Source organism: Diadema antillarum, unplaced genomic scaffold, assembly GCF_040938485.1.
Source record: "Diadema antillarum isolate AM-2024a unplaced genomic scaffold, OU_Dant_1.0 seq00000830_RagTag, whole genome shotgun sequence".
In the NCBI taxonomy this organism is placed as follows: Eukaryota; Metazoa; Echinodermata; class Echinoidea; order Diadematoida; family Diadematidae; genus Diadema; species Diadema antillarum.
Genome location: NW_027271706.1, coordinates 1,320,817 through 1,340,484, shown reverse-complemented (window position 1 = coordinate 1,340,484; position 19,668 = coordinate 1,320,817). Strand labels below are relative to the sequence as shown.

Here is a 19,668-nt window from a genome sequence, read left to right as displayed (position 1 = left end):
CTATCTTTATACACAATATCGCTAAAGTATATAATTTGCACATTTCCCGGCGAATTGTTGCACATTTCCCGGCAAAATTGAACTTTTGCACATTTCCCGGCGTCATGTTTGCACATTTCCCGGCGAGACGTTAGCACATTTCCCGGCGTTTGCACATTTCCTGGCAAGACGTTTGCACATTTCCCGGCGTTTGCACATTTCCCGGCGAGACGTTTGCACAATTCCCGGCGTTTGCACATTTCCCGGCGTTTGCACATTTCCCGGCTCCACACCGCTTCAAATCTTCTCCATCGGTATGTTGAGCGTTTCAGCGCCTAGGGTCGCCACCAAGTTTTGAACATGTCCAACAGGTTAAACTTAGCGAGAGAGCGGTGCTTTTAAAGCTTATCACAATCGGCTCACGAGCGTATTAAAAGCGGCATATTCGTAGTTCTAACGTGGTAGCAACGCTAAAGCGTAACTCAAGGCGTATCGAAAGCGCCCCATAGTCTATGAAAATGTCTACTTTTTTAGTATTACGTCAGGGCCGCCGGGGGACGGAGGGGGCTCGCTCCCCCCCCCCCCCCCCCCACTTTTTTGGCACCATATATACAAAGGAATACATAAGGTGTCACCACTTTGGGCCCCCCGGAAGTGAGTAAGTGGCACTAGAAAGAAATGAATAGAAACATTGAAGTGTGAGCGAGGTAAGGCCTTTATTTTTTTTTGTTTGTTTTTGTTGTTGTTGTTGTTGTTTTGTGTTTTTGTTTTTTTTTTTTTGCTTATCAGGTGAAGAAACCCGAAAGTGGCACAATGCAGAGGTTGCGCTGAAGACCTTTTTTTGCTTGTTAGCTGATGAAACCCGGAAGTGGCACCAGAAGTCTGAAGTGCCCCCCCCCCCCCCCCCCCCACGCACACACACACACACTTGTGAAAACGTGGCGCCGGCCATGTACGTAACAGGAACCAATCATGAACGAAAGAAATTGATGCCCAAGATCAGGGAGGTGGACATGGAGAAAAGCGTAATAAATCCCTTTCTCTACGTACACGCAGTATAAATCTTCTCTGTTTATTAAATAACAAAATTGTTTGTTTTTTATTTACCTCTGCTATAAATGCAAGTGCTTCAAGTTGCAATCATTGCAATAGACTTATTGTTCGATACGATTTTTAGTTTGCTCGTAGGCCGGTTTTTTATTACACATGACATTTCACCCATGGCCTTTTATAATTGAACGGATGACTTAACCCTATAAAGCCCAAGCTATAAGCCAGTTCGGGGTTCCAGTTTGCGCATGAGCAGAAAAAGGTCATTTTTACCGAGAGACAGGTTCGTTTTTATATTCACTCGGATAAGTATATGTGATGCAATGATTATTCATGCAATCCTTATTAATGATGCCTGCCAGTACATCCATCCACCTGACAGCAAGTCTGGTATTTGGCAATTTTTAACATAAAAAGTTTGTTAATATATTCAATACAGCACAATGAAATGGATGCTTCCCAAAGTGTTGATTGACGAACTATTCTGCTCACTTGACTACATGTCAGGTTCATTCTTTGTTTGAATACGAGTTCCATAAATTGCTATGTTGGGCAAGCTGAAGCATTATGTCGCTTTGAATCGAGTGAAGTGCCTAACTGAGAAAAATGAAAGGTCATTTGTACCCATGTGCACATGAGCTATCTTCGAACTGGCTTATTTTGACCCTTTCCAGAGAGGCCGGGGGGGGGGGGAACATTGTGCCCCCCTAACTTCTTCATTATTTGATGTATTACTGTCATTTGGCACATCTAGGTAGAGCAACTTATACTCTACATGACCTAACATTTGAAATTTCTAAAGGTCACCCACTGAGGACGCTTTTCACCTGATTTCACGCTTTCACTGATTTCACGCTTTTCACGTGATTTCATTTTATGCCAACCACTTTTAGATTAATTTTGTCACAAAGGAAAAGTAAGTCAACCTTCACTATTTGTTATGGTTGAAATTTCTCAAGGTCGACAGATGGGGGCGCTATTCATTACAATATAAAGAAATATATGAGACTTATGTTTGTATTATTTGGGACAGGTACATATATTTGTGTCACACTTCATATTTCCGTAATATTGGAATTTCGAGTTTGCAGATTGATAATATGATGAACAAATGATACTACAGGCAACATTCGTGTGAAAATTACACAAAATTAAAGGGTAGTCTTGGGAAAAAGCTGTTTTTTCAATTATTTTTATTATATCTATTGTTTGATGCCTATGTCACATAAAAATAAAGGAAATGATAAGAACACCATTTCAATGTAGGCCTAATTCACAACCATAATCACTTCACATATTGGTCTTTCAGCAAATTACAGCCAAGAAAACCCCAATTTCATTCATTCATATATTGTTAACTGAAATTGGAACAGAAAAACATGCAAAATCTGACGGACATAGTTGTCAGTTTATATGGTTGCCATGGCAACCAGCAATATCAAACATAGCTATAAAATCATATATTAAAATTTTCGCAACAAAATTATTTAAAACAACATTTTAGAAAAAGTTACCATACAATAGAAGACAATACAACCTATCCAATATAGATGTGTTTAACATAACCCAAAAAGCTCATTTCAAAATTTAGTTGTTGCTGCTGCAAATGTCCTTGACCACTGTACCGTGATAGCCCACCAGGGCGTTGTGTGCAGTATACAACCAGAACCAGAACCAGAACCAGAACCAATGAATACAACGCTCTTCCCACGAGGCTCAGAGCGCGCTTACAAAATTACAAAAATAGAACAATAAATTGTTTCACAGATTATGGTATAACGTTTTGAGCAACCTAAAGGCCGTGTCACACCAGCCTTGCGTGCGACTTGCAAAGAACAATTTTGACTACCCGGAGGTCCCCGTAGATGATCCGCACATGACAGTACCTATGCATGTATCTCAAAAGTAGTCGCCCGGAGGTGCGCACGCATATTTTTTTTTTTACCCGCAACCGTGTTTAGGCCCTGTCACACCTTTCCGGGCAAGCTACTCGGGCTTGTTACGTGTAGGGATTTTCTAGCATACCGAACATTCCTGAGGGCGGAAAAGGATTTGTGCGAGTCAGCGCATGTGTCTTACTTGCTGGACGCGTTATACTTGCGAGTATACTGTGTGACCTTTGTACCAGTCGCGTGGGGGCTGACAACTCAGTGAAGGAATTCCTCCAATGGAATGGCTGAAATCTCACAGAATTTAATTATCTTGGCTGCATACGGGACTGCGAGGTACCTGCGTGGGAATTGCCTGGGAAGTACTGCCGCTAAGGGTCTCCTACTGGCGTTCTGCGTGGACCTCTACGGGCATTCCCGCGACTCACCCGGAAAAAGTTTTGGTCATGCTCAAAACTTGGCTGCGGTTAAATCGGACTTGCGTGAGCACCTCCGGGCAACTACGCGCTAGATACTGTCAGGTGCGGACCAACTGCGGAGAGCTCCGGGGAGTAAATTTGTTTCCCCGCAAGTCAAGCCGCAGAAGTTCCCGCCTACGGTATGACCAGGCATGAATGAAAATTGCAAACATTCTTGTTCGCCCGCTGAAAATCTTCTACGTGCTGGAAACTACCTCCTCCTCACAAGCCCGCGTAGCTTGCCCGGAATGGTGTGACACGGCCTTTAGATTCATTATTTCAATGGAAAACGATAAGTAAAACAAGCATGACCACAATTCAAATACTCATACATAATTATGCATATGCGCATACACATTATGCAGGCTGTGCAGGGCTTAAGGTTGAATTTGAAATACGTAGATATGTTTTCAGAGCTTTTTTAAAAGAGTTTGTGGATACAGACTGCCTGATAATCAGGGGGAGTTTATTCCACAGCTTTGATGCAATTACCGTGAAAATCCCTGACACCAGCTAGATTTCGAGTAATTGGATAGCTGAGCTGAAGTTTGAGATTTTGAGGATCTGGGATTTCTGCTAGGGGTGTATACAGTTAAGCATTCGGTTATGTACCTAGGGGCCTGATTGTTAAAAGATTTATGCACATATGGAAGCAGTTTGAAGATAATACGCTGTTGAATAGGAAACCAGTGAAGGGAATGAAGTAGAGGCTGGGGAGGGTGACTTTTTTCACCTCAAACACCAGACGTGCTGCCCAATTCTGTAGTCGTTACAGACGACCAACATAGGACTTAGGAATAGAGGAAAGAAGTCCATTACAATAGTCCAGTCTGGAGAGAATGAGTGACCTTACAGCATGATGGCAAGCGGTTTGATCGATAAATTTACGGATCCTTGATATATTCCTTAAATGGAAAATTACCTTTCGACAAATGTAACTAACATGTACTGACATGGTCATATTTGTGTCAAAAAAAGGACACCCAGATTCCGTTTTGATCCCGTACTGATGGACATATGAAATCTTTACCAACCGCAAGTGTCAAATCTGGTAATTTCCCGTAATTGTATGGTGATGCAGCAATGAAAAATTCTGTCTTACTAACTCATTGAGTTTTAACTTGCTTGCAACCAGCCAGTTCCTTATATATGATATACACGTTTGAAGTGATAACATACTAGCCTTATCCAATTCCCCAGGGATTTTAGGATCAAATGCAACATAATTAACTGAATATCGTTGGCATATACATGATTAAATATATTGTGGTATCGGGTAATGTTCCCACTGGGAGAATATAAACCGTAAAGTCAACAGGACCCACTACAAAGCCTTGGGTGAACTACCAGGGAAGTGGTCTTCTCACCTCCCTGGGTAAACCAAACTTACAAATAGTCGGATCCGAAAGTTCCCCATCAACTTGTGTTGACCATCCTTCAAGAAAGATTGAAACCAGGTCAACACAGTTCCCCTAACACCAATTCTGTGAGACAACCGGAAGGGTAATATGTTGTGATCAATGCTATCAAAGGCTGCAGATAAGTCTAAAAGTACTACAAATACTGCCTTCTTTGAGTTCAATGAAAACATGACATCATTCTTTACCTTGATCAATGCAGATTCAGTGTCATGTTGGTGTCTATATGCAGATTGGTATGGATCAGCAAGGTTGTTTATCTCCATTTTATCATTATGCTCTACTAGTCTTGAGCAAGCAAATTTCTCAATAAGCTTACTGTGACATGCAAACATGTCTCAGATGAAGTTACATAGTTCTGGTGTGAATTTACCCACTAGTGTTGAAGTGCCAAGTAAGCACCAAGACCTCAGTTCCCCTACCAACTTCAATTGACAGGAGGTTTGTATCACCATGGACCATATGGTATCACCCTGCCAAGTGGTGCGCAGTTGTCGGGATCGCGCCCTCACTCGGCCTAATGCGAATAGTCGGCGAAAAAGAGAAGCGATAAAAAGGGTCCAGAACTAGACTACAGATTTAGTGGCTCGGGCGGTCAGTGCCCATTTCCATAAAACAAAAGGTTATAATGGAGGGTCCAGATGTGATGATGATTAGCCAAAGGTATTTCCCTTATGTATTTTATTGAAAGTCAGCGAGACAAGTCGAATACAAATTATGTAATTCCGGTCCCTTATACCATGATTGGGTAAAAGTGAACCCTTTTTGTTACTATTTGTCTCTGACTACAGACAAGATATATGACAACTTATGTAACCCAGGCATGCAGCCTGATTGGCTAGAAGTAGGTCCTCTTTTGTAAATCTTTATGCTATTTGGCTTATTGTGGTGAGGAGTGAATAAACTGATTTGCTGAGCTCAGGTCCTTTCCTCCTAACTTTCCCTCTATAAGAACAATGTATAACTTAAAGGTTGCTGACGATCGATTCGGTACATTTTTACTGTAACTTTGTTTCGGTATTTCACTCTGGGAAATGTCCCAAACCATATAAAGGAGGTGCATGGAATTGTGAAACTCCTCAGACGAGGAAGCGAGGAGAAAGCTTGCGTGAAGCTGAGGACGTCTCAACATAGCCATACGACGAAAGAGCTCTCACAATAAACCCGGCAGGAAAGTGAGCAACTGTAAACATGAGCGGTGTTTTGCTGTTTCATTCCTGTGCTAATGTGGCTTTATGGCGGTGAGCGTTTGAGTAACACTGCCAGCGACAAAGTCAGCCAGCTTTGTCACACTTACCAACAAAAGATAGATTGTAGTATACAGGCCTATAATTCTTCAAATCATCCTTGTCTAGTGACGAATTCTTTAAAAGATGCCTAATACTTGAATGATGAGCCTTCTATGGAAAATACCATACGACAGAGAGGAATTCACAAGCTCAGTGAAAATCGGGAGGAGATATAATCCACATGTTCTTTTACTAACCAAGTTGGGAGTGGGTCCAATCTGCTACTTTTGCTGAGACTCTTTATATTAAAACAACTGTCCTTATTTCATTTTGAGAAACAGGGCGGAAAACATCAAGAATCTGAGTTCCTTCCCGGATATCGTCTGTAAGACAAACTGAAATCACATTCTTGTTATCAAGTTCATCTCTTATGTTCTGGATCTTATCAGCAAAATATTTCGAGAATTGGGCACTTGACCCTAACCAGGCCGGGCTTTTTGGGGTGTTCTGTGGCCGAGGGCAACCCCCCCCCCCCCCCCCCCCAAAAAGATCTCGGCCGTCGATAGCGCAATCGCCATGAAAATTGGCACATGCATTACCTGTGGCGTAATCTACCACACTATACAAAACGAAATGGAAATTTCCATTATATTAATTAATTATGCTAATATATGCATGAAATCATATATTTTGCTCTAAATCAGAAAGTAAAGCTCCTAGAATCCTACTTTTTGGTGATAACATTCTTTGTAGCATTCCTAACAATGTACTCGGAAGAAAGAATCTGGTATCAAACTTAATTTCTTATGTATTTTATTGTTTTATGAATTTCTTATGTATTTCTTTGTTTTTTAACTTTTTCATTTTTTCCGCAAAATTTATGACAGAACCTTTTTCAAGCATAATTGTGCTAAAATTAATTGATTTCAGCCTATATGAAAGTGAAAATAATCATATCTTTATGCATAGGGTGAGAAAACTCCATTTGCATAGAATTTATACACAAAATCACGTATTTGAGCCATTTTCGGTCTGACAGGCATGTATAACAGGTCGTGCAGCGTCGTAACGATATGCGCGATTTTCGCGAAAATGGTGTCAAAAGATGTGCGAGACTTGAAAATAAAAAGTCAGCGAACGGAGCTGTCAAAAAAAAAATTCGCGCTGCGGAATAGTCGCGAAAAATGTCGGGGGGGGGGGCGTTGATTCACCCTTTAAAAAAAAAGAGATACGATCTGCATCCATCTTGATTTTCGCCACTTCCTTTCAGCTCGACGTCGTTCTTGAGCAGCGTGAATTGAGTCATTGTATACCAGAGAACTCTATTCTTTACCATACGTGTCTTGATTTTTACAGGAGCAAATTCATCAAGAAGCTTTCCCATACAAGAGTCATACCAAGGACCACTCAAACAATACATCAGCACCCTCAGGAAAAGATTGGGAAGTCAACTTTGAAAGCGAGATTACAAACTGATTTTTATTAATCTCATGGGTTCGAATCCCGATGGAATCCCATTTTTTTTTTTTTTTTTGCTCGATTTTCCACCAATGAATAATATTCATTTCTGGTCAGTTTTTATGTTTCCGTTTGTTACACACTCAAAAAAACTGCATCACTTCGGTGATCCCTCGCATTTACTTTTATTCCTTCTTTATGTCAATGATATCATTAATACATCCTCTCTTCTCTCTTTCGTTTTATTTGCTGATGATACCAACATATTTTATTCTCATAAAGATCTTAAGATTTTAAATGATACTTTAAATGTTGAAATTAGTAAAGTATCAAATTGGTTTAAGTCTACTAAACTTTCTTTGAATATAAAAAAGGCTCATTTCATTTATTTTAAACTTCATTCTCATAATGCAGATACGCCGATACATATTATTAACAATGATGATATCCCATTAGAAAAGAAAACAAATTCAAAATTTCTGGAAGTAATAGACGAAACTTTGACTTGGAATGAGCATTTGCATCATATTACAACGTGTTTTTCTAAAAATATTGGGATCATTTCCAAGCTGAAGTTTTTTCTCCCTCGTCCAACTTTATTTTTATTATATAATTCCTTAATTCTTCCATATGTAAGTTATTGTAATATTGTATGGGGAACTTGCGGCTCTAACAAAATAAATTCTATTTTCAAATTACAAAAGAAAGTTATACGTATTTGTACTGGATCGCATTTCCTGGCTCATACTGATTCTTTATCTAATGAACTTAAAACATTAAAGGTTTTTTATTTGAATATTATTCAAGTAGCAGTAATTATGTTTAAATATATTCATGATCAACTTCCATCATCATTTAATAACATGTTTAGGTTTAATACTTCTGTCCATTCGTACCCTACTCGTATATGTAGAAATTTCCATCTTTTGAATCCCAAATTATTAGTGACACATAAATCTATCAGGCATTCGGGTCAGGACATTTTGAATAATCTCCCTGACAATATAAAGTCTTGCTCAATGTATTTAATCTTTGAAAGCTTCACTAAAACGATATTTGATACAATCATATTCTCCCCACTCATCAAGATAACAAATATAGGTTTTCCCATCCATTTTCGCACTTTTGTCATTCAATTTCAAAGATTTATCATTCATTTCGTCCCGAGAAGCACGTGGAACGCAAATCCTAACTTCAATTTCGTCAATTGTCATTGTAATTCGTTTTTCGTCAAACATTTCCGAAGACATAGCATACAGAATCGTCAATTGTCATTCAAATTCACCCCTCCCGCTGACGGATCGCAGAATGTGAAGATCAAATTCGTTTTTGTTCACACAATTTCGTGAATTTTTCATTCAAATTAGTCAGATGTTGTCGATTCTTTATTTTGATGGTGAACCAACTTTAAGCCGACATATTTTTACTTTCTCTCGTAAATTGTATCGTTACACATTATTACCTAACCATCTGATTAGACAATACACACGTAAAACATGACTGCCAACCAACATTGATTGAGGGATAAACGACGGTCAAAAGTCATAACCCAGGACAGTATGTCAGTGTCACCTTTTGAACTTTAACTCGTAATGTTCAGGTTTTCGCATCATAATGCATGAAGCAAACTTTAAATTTTGTACCCTGGAAAGCAGGAAACATAATTATGTTATCCATTCTTTGATATTAAACAGGCTACAATTCTACTCTTAAATTTCGTCTTTAATCATGTTTGCCTAGAAATCGTTTGTCAGTGTTTTCGTTGGCGAAACGGTACGTCTGTGTGTATCAGTGTGTACTCGGATTGCTTGTGTGTGTGTCTGTATCTGTGGTTCTGTGTGGGGGGACACTTGTGTGTATGTTAACTCCTGAATGTAAAATATGAACGGTTACAGAAACAAAAATACATGAGTGACTGGAAATCACACCGGATAGAGATATGAGACGAATATGAATGAAAGTTTAACGAAAATGATTGACAAAAGACGAAATCGATCCTGGTGTTTTGAGCGCTGCGAGTGAGACTGACGATTTTGAACTGTAAATGACGAAAATGTATGCCAAATGGACTTTATTTGAAAATGAACGACGAAAGACGAATTTGAAAGTAAGATTGGCCTATTCTCGACATCCTGCGACGAAATTGAAGCAAAAATTTGTGAAATTGAATGAAAAAAGTTTGGAAATGAATGGGAAAACCTATATTTATGGTGAATGATTATTTTTTTTTCAATCTCTATTTTCTTCCTTAAACTGCATCTTGCACTCACACCTGCAACTGCACTGCACCCACCTGATCACTTTCCTCCAAGAGAGTTGTGTCGTTGGATATAGTCCTTTCATGAGGCCCCCATCCATCTCAAGCTTAATCGCTTACGATGATGGTCTTCTGCATTCAATGATTTCTGTCATTTGTTGAAAAATACTGTATATTTCATTTCATGTTTTTGAGTACATGTATGTATACTGCTCAATGCAATCACCTATGTGTATCTATTTGAGTACTGTTATCGATTTATTTCACTGCACTTGCTATTCTTTGTCTTTGTACTTTTGAAATTTGCATTCAAATTGTATCTGATTGAATGCAGAAATAAATCAAATCAAATCAAATCAAAATCAAATCCTTCGGGTTTATGCCAGGTTCAAGTGTGTACGTGTGTGTCACACACAAACACACTGCTATAGCTTCTGACCATTCGAGCATTGAGAATTTAGGGTTTCTGGGACGAACACTGAACTAGGGTTGTCTATAGCTCAGTCGGTAGAGCACCGGATTAGCATCCGGAGGTCTCGGGTTCGAATCCCGATGGAATCCCATTTTCTTTGCTCAATTTTCCACTAATAAATAATCTCATGATAATTACGGAGTTTCGTTACGGTTTGCATTTGTCTTGGTTTTGGTAATTGCAATGTAAAGCAGACCAAGTAATGATGTGACACACTTGTGTCATTGGTATAACATTCTCTGACACCAATGACTCCTCACAGCGAGTGAACACCAAATCAGGTGTGTGCCCACAATTAATTATTGTGTTGGACCGTTAACATGCTGAACTAATCCCACAGAACTTGTGGTTGAAGAAAAATGAATAGCATCTGCTTTGGAAGGAGCATCCCAGTGAACAAAGAGGGAGATTTCATATGCGAAATCGTCAAATTCCTGAAGAAAACCCGTGTTTGTAAAACCATTGGTGCTAGATGGTGGAGGTCTGTATACAACAACAAAATTGACGGAGTACGAACTGTCTGTAATATGCACATAATATTCAAATGTTGTGTAAGCCAGATCATCATCATGTCTGACCCGCATCTTTATTGGTGTTTTAAACACCATGGGCTATTCCGCCACCTCGACTGGTAGAATTACGAAGAACATTTAAAAAGTGTACCCAGGTGGGGTACTCTCACCTCTTATAACATCATCATCTTTGTTTAACTATGTTTCAGTTAAAGGTTCGAGACGCAGGTAGGTTACGCAGGTGAGAGGAGAGGGTCAAGTTGGGGATAGGTAAGCGGATTGATCGAAAGGGGGTTGTCAATAATTCAGGTGGGAGAAATTTATTGTAATGATTGGATGATAGAATTGTAGGAGGGATTTATGGGTTAGTTTAAAAGGGAATGCATTGTAGGGAGAGACAGATATTTCGGACGGAATTTTCGGCACCCACTTTTGGGGAAATTCCGCCAAGATTTCTGCACACATTTTTGGAGAGAACTTCTGCGAGCATTTTTTGCAAGAACTTTTGCCCGGTTCGGGAGAGAACTCTGCCAGATATTTAAAGTTTAGCGAAGATGAAGTTCTCAGAGTAGCAGATTTGAAGATGTAGCCCGTTGGCATAACTTCCTTCTGAACGTTTGTGGGGAAAGACCGAGTTTGGCAACACACAGGTGGACTGAATTGAATTCTATCACGTAATACTTCGTACAAGCTTCAGAGGGTTGCATATTCCTCGTGCTTTAGGCAGGAGCTTCACACAGGTGGAAGATTCAAAGTCTATTGTCATGATAATGAGTTTGAGTCTTCGAGTGTATATAAAGGAGGTGGATATTCCACGCCTCTCATCTTTTTCTTGTGTGAACGGCAGGAGGTTACGTCTTCGTCTTATCATACGCAGTTTCTCAACTATGGATATGTCGGAAGTCGGGGGACAGTCGACGGGCCCAGTCCCGTCCACAGCTGCTGTACCGTCGATGGCGGATTTCGAACTGTTAAAAACGCAGTTAGCAGCTTTAATGGACAACCAACCATCTGACGCTCAACATCCCGCCGGGCAGCATGCGAAGCGTGCGCCCCAAAACTGCCGGCGGGCATCCTCGGCGTAGCCGGGATGATGAAGATGACTTGTTCAGCATCTTTGCGGAAGAGTCTGTTGTATCAGGCGTGTCGTCCCCCAGCCGTCAGGTCAGCTATGACCCGGAAGCGGACCTTGAGATTTTCTCCACTGCACAAGTGAACAAAAACACTGGCTTTGACTCTGACGACGAATTATATGGTCATGGCCCCGAGGTGCTTGGAAAGCCCGTTTTCGACGCACTCTCTACCCGGCTAACTAAAGCCGTGACCATGCCGCCAAAGACTGAGTGTCTTGAAAAACTGGATAAGCAATATCTAACGCCTGCAAACGCCCTGGCGCTGTGCGCCCCCCGTGTCGATGAACAGCTATGGGCGTCCATTCCTACCAAAGCTAGAGCGGCCGACTCTCGAGCCCAAAAACTTCAAAAAGCCGTAGTACGGGGAATGATCCCTTACGCCCATATCCTGGCAGAACTTCATGATGCCGCCGACGACAAGAGGGCAGTTGATGTGAGCCGCGTCAAACGATTGGCGCTGGATGGGATAACGCTGGCGGGACATGCCACGTATGAAATCTCGATGAAGCGCCGTGAAGATTTAAAGCCATCTTTCAACCCAAAGTATCGGGGAATTTGCAGCCGAACCGTGCCAGTGGGTCAGAGACTTTTCGGTGGTGACCTTTCGGCGACATTGAAATCAGTGGGAGATACCTATTTGGTGGGGCAGAAGATCGCCCCGTCAGTAGGAAGATACCGCCGCCGTTTCGGCAACCTCACGAGTGGCAGACGTCCGGGGTTTCGCCCGTATGACAACTACCGCGATACGCGGTCAGGCAACCGTCACGGACCTCCACAGAGATCGTTCCGGCATGCCACGATCTCTCGTCCTCCCCCTCCGAGGTTTCGGGAGACTGCTGGCCAGCAGCGAAATGCCCGTGACGACTCTTCAAAAAACTAGTAAGTTCAAAACATCAACAATTCCAGGCAGGAAGACTCAGGTTCTTCAGATACGCTTGGTCGGCTATAACATCCAATCAGTGGATAATTGATGCCATCACTGGCTACAAAATCAATTTTGATTCTACTCCCAAACAATCACGAAACTCCCTTTCCTTTCCTTTCTCCCACGAGGAGAAAGCTGCCATCGAAAAAGAAGTCAATTTGCTTTGCCAGAAAGGGGCAATTAGCGAAATTGCTAAGGGAGATGTTGCCTTCTTATCCACTATATTCACAGTTCCTAAAAAATCAGGAGATCTCCGACCAATTATCAATCTGAAGAACCTGAACGCCTTTGTAAAACATGAACATTTTAAAATGGAAACGTTCAGAGATGTTAAGGAACTGTTATCGCCATTCGATTATTTAACAATTGATTTGAAAGACGCTTATTTCACAATTCCAATGGCTGATGAGCATCGAAAGTTTCTATGTTTTTCGTGGAATGGAAAATTCTACTGTTTTAATTGTTTACCTTTCGGCCTATGCTCGGCCCCACGTGTTTCTACTAAAGTCATGAAACCTGTCATTTCGTCCCTTCGATGTAAGGGAATTCGTGCAGTTATTTATTTGGATGACATTCTCATTTTTGCACGTTCCCAAGAAGAGAGCGCACAAAATACTACATGTGCCGTCGAATTGTTGACAAACTTAGGGTTCCTAGTCAACTTCGAGAAGTCAAGTACTACACCAAAGACGGCTTTGATTTATTTGGGTCTTCAGTTAAATTCGGTTGAAATGACAGTCTACCTCTCGAAAAAGTGGTGAAATTAAAGAGTTGCGGTCGAATTCTGTTATCGTCAAACCGAGTTACTATCAGGGACCTGGCAAAGTTTATTGGTTTGATTATTTCCACTTTTGATGCGATCCCTACGGGGCGGCTGCATTTTCGCACATTAGAATGGTTCAAGACAAAGGAGCTTAAGAAATCAAACGGAAATTTCAACACTCATGTCCAGCTGGGGAAAAAGGAGCTCCGGGAGATAGTCTGGTGGGTTTCTCAGCCTATTGAAAGTTTTCAGACATGCTTAGTTTTGCCCGACATATCCATGACAGTGAGCACTGATGCAAGTAATTCAGGCTGGGGAGCCTTTTGTGAGAATGACGGCTCCTTTGTTCAAGCTAGGTGGTCGCAAGACGAATCACTTTTGCATATTAATGAGCTTGAACTCCTCGCAGCATATCGAGGAATCCAAGCGCTCTGTGATGTAACTACCAATACACACATTCACGTGAAATCGGATAGTAACACAACAGTGGTTTACGTGAACGAGATGGGAGGAAATACCCCAAATCTAGACTGCATTGCAAGGGAAATTTGGTCGTGGTGCCTTAGTAGGAATGTTTGGCTCTCGGCCTCTTACATACCAGGCATTCATAACATCGAGGCCGAGGACTTAGAGGACTTAGCCTTCGATCACATATTTTTGCGATGGTTCTGTCTAGGTCATTTACACCTGATGTTGATTTGTTCGCTATTAGGCACAATGCCAAATTGCAGATGTTCGTGTCATGGAAACACGATCCACTTTCATGCGCTGTTAACGCATTTTCTTTATCATGGAGTTCGCTAACCCCATATCTATTTCCACCTATTTGCATTCTTTCTAGAGTCCTGCACAAGTTACATCAGGACAGCTGCCAGATGGCGCTGCTCATCGCTCCATTGTGGAGAGCCCAGCCCTGGTACCCCATCCTCCTCTAGTCATTAATAGCCCCGCCCATTCTCCTCCCACGGGGGTATAGAGCCCCTCCCCACGACGTTGCCAGACATCAGGCTAGTCGCCTGACATCAGGCTAGTCGCCTGGACCATCTCGGCGAACAGTGGGAAGCAGAAGGCTTTTCGGAGGACGCTAGACGTCTTCTCTCCCGCTCATGGAGGGAAAATACCAACAAACAGTACGAGTCTGCTTGGTCCCAGTGGCTACATTGGTGTAATAGACGATCGTTTGATCCGTTTAACCCAACTATAGTTCATGTTGTTAATTTTTTGTCTTCCCAAAGTTTGGGGAAGAGCTATTCTACAGTGAACTGTTATCGTTCAGCGCTATCATCTGCGCTACCTCCTATTAATGGTTATTCTGTTGGAAAGCATCCGCTTATCATACGATTGATGAAGGGAATATTTAATGAGAAACCTCCGAAACCGAGGTACACGAGCACTTGGGAAGTTTCCAAGGTTTTGGACTATTTAAGTTCCTTAGATGTTAATGAAAATCTCGATTTACTCCAGTTGAGTGAAAAGCTTATTTCTCTTACTGCTCTTGTTTCAGCTCAAAGAGTTCAAACGTTAGGTCTTCTTGATACATCGTACATGACTGTAAATGATGAATGTGCAAGTTTTCAAATTATGGGTTTGTTAAAGACAACGTCACCCAAGGCGAAGATCGCTTCCCAGTCGGTTGAATTACCAGCTTACACTCCAAATGAAAAAAATTGTGTTTTGTCTACTCTAAAGGAATATCTCAAACGAACGGAAGTGGCTCGTCAGGCTAATAAGGAGACAAAGCTTTTTCTTTCGACGAGGAAACCACACAACAAGGCGTCGAACGCCACAATAGCAAGATGGTTAAAGAACGTTCTAGTCAAAGCAAAGATAGATGCATCAATTTTCTCGGCCCACAGCTATCGTAGTGCGGCCAGTTCAGCTGCCTTTTGCCACGGTGTTTCGATCCATGAAATAATGGCTAGAGCAAACTGGTCAAACTCCAGAACCTTTACGGAGTTCTACTTTAAGCCTTCTACAGAACAAAATTTTGCGTCCACTATCCTAAATCTTGGGACCTAGACGATCGTGAATGACGTATGTGTATAACCTTGAATGTGGCGATATGTGTTCTGTTTAACATTGTATACAGCAAGTGCCTTCATGTATAACCTCTGACATATTATATACAGCGACTTAATGTTATTATCAAGATTATTGTAACAGCCTTGTATTGCCGCATTGCTATCCAACTTGTCAACTGATGTTATTATTTTTGGTCGTGGTTCTCACTGAACGAAAGTGCGAGTATTAAAACTGCTCAGAAATACACATGAATGCTACTTCGCTAGCTGTGTTTTCTTTCATAGTTGCCATCTGTTCTGTATGACATACAAAACAGTTCCCGTGATGCTCTTTGAATTGTTATGCAACCCTCTGAAGCTTGTACGAAGTATTACGTGATAGAATTCCTAAATTATGCGAATAAATGAAGTATAATTGGAATTCTATCAGTAATAATGAAGTACAAGATGAGGAGGGTCCCGCCCACACGCTGCATACACACAGCATTGATAACAACAGGTCTTATTCCCTCCCCTTGTTCCGCACGGAAACTGTTTTATCATTCTGTTGAGATTGTGATTGATGAGTGATAATGGCATATAAACGAGGCCCCTTTAGGGCGAACATGATACACAGTGCATGTGCCTGTTGAATTGAATGACTGTGGTGTCTTTGTTTTCACGTACGTAGTCGTGATGTTGGAAAGGTCCTTTGTTCACACTTCGAAAGATGAGAGGCGTGGAATATCCACCTCCTTTATATACACTCGAAGACTCAAACTCATTATCATGACAATAGACTTTGAATCTTCCACCTGTGTGAAGCTCCTGCCTAAAGCACGAGGAATATGCAACCCTCCTCATCTTGTAGTTCATTATTGCTGATAGAATTCCAATTATACTTCATTTATTCGCATAATTTAGGAATTATAGTAGGGCGTCGTCCGGAACAATGATTGATCTCTGCCAGACCATTTATTAATATATAGTGCCGTGGGCCGAGCTTGGATTTCTGACGTGGGGAACGGCTTGTAATTTCGAATGACAATGTAATTAGCAGAAAATCGGAATCTGATTCGAATGGGAACGCCTGTCCGTGCCACTGTCCGACGAGTTTGACGTGTAAAAAGTGATTGTGAACTGTGCACACCCCCACCCCTGATGCCCACTAATACCCCGGTGAGGTCGAGGAGAAGGTGAAGCGAAGCCCAGACAGCCAGATCGACGCAGCCGTATACCGGCCGCCGGAGAGATGCTGCGGCGAGCCACCGGCGCGACGGAAGCGGTACGGGTCGAAGGCGACAAAGGCAGCCACCAACAGAGTATACGTGTCAGCGATAAGGACTGAGCGAAGAAAGGACTTCCGTAAATGATTGCGGCTTAATCGCGGACAACTTCCCTTCCCAATTAACCCCCCCCCCCTTTTTGCACTTGCACCCGAAGCTGTATGTAAGTACAATAACCGAGATGAGATTGTAATAATGCGCATGCCTGTTTAAATTGTGTAATATAATGTTTGAATCGCCAGTGTCAAGTAGACATTGATAGAAATTGATTGAACAAGAGGAGATTTTCCCCTTGAATAAACGCCAATTAACTTTATGAATTTGATGTAACGTTTTCTTAAATTTTGTCCGTAAATTAGCTTAATTAATTGCTGATGATGTGGCAGGTGTGTCTATTAATACGAGTGCACTAACCAAATCCCCTTGCGTCTTACATACCGGGCGCGAGCCCAGCCATCCCCTGCCGCTGGTAGTCCCAGCCCAGGGCGGTGAGCTGGTGCGGGAGAGTAGAGGGTTAGATATTGTATAGGCCTACAGTAGGAGAAGAGCCAGATCTTTTTCGTTTGAAGTATCCATTTTGACGGCGCCAAAAGAATATTAAAGTAGGACACGCATGCTAATACCGAAGCGAATACGGAGCGTATAGCGTATACCGTATCTATACAGTGTACTTCTATGTGAACCCAGCCTAAGAGTGCTTTTGGTTGAAATTGGGCAAAAAAAAAATGTGCCCCCCCCCCCCGCCCGGGCTTTATAGGGTTAACTATGTAACTACGCTAGGTACTGTCAGGTGCGGACCAACTGCGGAGAGCTCCGGGTAGCAAATTTGTTTCCCCGCAAGTCAAGTCGCAAAACTTCCCCAGATACGGTATGAAAAGGCCTTGAGCATACTCAAAACTTGTTCCGAGTGAGTCGTGGGGGTTCGCTCGCAGAAGTACACGCAGAACACCATTAGGAGACCCTTACCGGCAGCACCTCGCAGGCAACTCCAACGCAGGTACTTCTCAGTACCCATAAGTCGCTCGTAACAGAAAACGGATCGGTTTCAAAGCTCTCAAGCAGGTCACACGGAATGCACGCAAGTAGAAGCTAAGTAGCACGCGTCTAGTAGGTAAGAAACAAGTGCGAAAATTGCAAACTTTCTTGTTCGCCCGCGGAAAATCTTCTACGTGCTGGAAACTACCTCCTCGCCACAAGCCCGCGTAGCTTGCCCGAATGCCCGGAAAGGCCCAGTGCGACACGGCCTAAAGGCCGTGTCACACCTTTCCGGGTAAGCCTTGCGTGCGACTTGCAAAGAACAATTTTTACTACCCGGAGGTCCCCGGAATGAGCCGCACATGACAGTACCTAGCACGTATCTCACCCGTAGTCACCCGGAGGTGTGCACGCAAATATTTTTACCCGCAACCATGTTTAGGCCCTGTCACACCTTTCCGGGCAAGCTATGCAGGCTTGTTGCATGTAGGGATTTTCCAGCATACCGGAAATTTCTGAGGGCGAACAAGGATTTGGGCGAGTCAGTGCATGTGTCTTACTTGCTGGACGCGTTCTACTTAAATTCTACTTGCGGGTATACTGTGTGACCTTTGTACCAGTCGCGTGGGGGCTGACCACTCAGTGAAGGAATTCCTTATGTAATTCCGTATCTTATGCGAAGCTATCTAAGTTGTGATTTGTCAGAGTCCTTCTTTCCGTGGATGGCCATCCAATCAGCTAGGATGTAAGTATGTAGTATAAAGGTCATTGATGACTTCAAATCCCGGCGGAAATCGTCGTCGTCGTTGTTGTTGTTGCTGATTTGCTATAAGTTTTTGATGTGTTTTTGATGCCTTTGCCAAAACATACGTCACAATAATTGTTGAAACGTTTACAATCTGTTAATGCCCCCCAGAACGAAATTGAAATGGGGGAAGAAAACAAACAAACACTACCAACACTATTCGCGATGCTTTGACAGTGAAAACGCCGTCCTTTACTTGTGGTTTCGTTGTGATTTAGTCGTGCAAAAGTCGTGCTTTTGCACTTACATATTGTCCCCGTGGTTTTGCCGTGATTGCGTTGTGATTAGGTGGTGAACGAGTTGTGAAAATGTGCTGGAATCGATGTGATATTACCGTGGATTAGTAGTTGTTACGTCGTGAAAAAGTCGTGCTTTTCGGGCAGAACAATCACCGACATCCTGCCTCGCCCCCTCGCCGGCTAGAGTGACTCTTTTGTTATGCAGCGTGAAAATCGAACAAAAGACACATGCTATTCATGGTGATAATCCGCCGATTGTTACATCGGCTTTTGTCCGCAGCTCTTGGGCTCCAAAACCACGACTTTTTCACTACTAGTTCACGGCCGAAGAACGATCAAATCATGCTGTTTCAGTGCTTCTGGAGCGTTGCAAAGTTTGATAATCCGCTGATAATCTTGGTTCCAGCACCTTGTTTATCCATTTCGATACAACAAACGAAGCTCCACTTGCATTGTTCATGTCGTTTGTAACAGTATAGTATGGTTTCGTCGATCGACGCGAGCACCTAGAATAGCATGAAAAGACATGAAACGAAGCATGTGTATTCGTCTTCGTAAATCCCTGTGTTCGTCTTCGTAAATCCCTGCCGTTCGCTACCACATTAATTACGACAAATCGCATGCGTGTTTATGTACGTTACCATGCAGGTTCTTCAACGCGTTATATCGCGGCAGGCGCGTACCACGTGTCGTGTTTACCAAGACCATAAATTAAAGAAGTGCAAGATGCCTGAGCGGGACGTGAGACATGTCGTTTAATATTCATTCAGCTTCTAATTTTATCGTATCGTCCTTATTTCTACATCGGTATTGAAAGCCT

At 42.2% G+C, this 19,668-nt stretch overlaps 2 protein-coding genes across 2 annotated transcripts; both read left to right on the top strand.

Moving 5' to 3' along the window:
• Nucleotides 1-11,760: 11,760 nt before the first annotated feature.
• On the top strand, nucleotides 11,761-12,735 carry LOC139740068 (uncharacterized). The gene has a single exon (XM_071650660.1). The coding sequence runs from the start codon at nucleotides 11,761-11,763 to the stop codon at nucleotides 12,733-12,735; it is 975 nt and encodes a 324-aa protein (XP_071506761.1).
• A 1,087-nt stretch (nucleotides 12,736-13,822) lies between these two features.
• On the top strand, nucleotides 13,823-15,562 carry LOC139740067 (uncharacterized). Its single transcript, XM_071650659.1, has 3 exons — nucleotides 13,823-13,828; nucleotides 14,385-14,513; nucleotides 14,570-15,562. The coding sequence occupies exons 1-3, from the start codon at nucleotides 13,823-13,825 to the stop codon at nucleotides 15,560-15,562; spliced, it is 1,128 nt and encodes a 375-aa protein (XP_071506760.1).
• The last annotated feature ends 4,106 nt before the right edge of the window (nucleotides 15,563-19,668 follow it).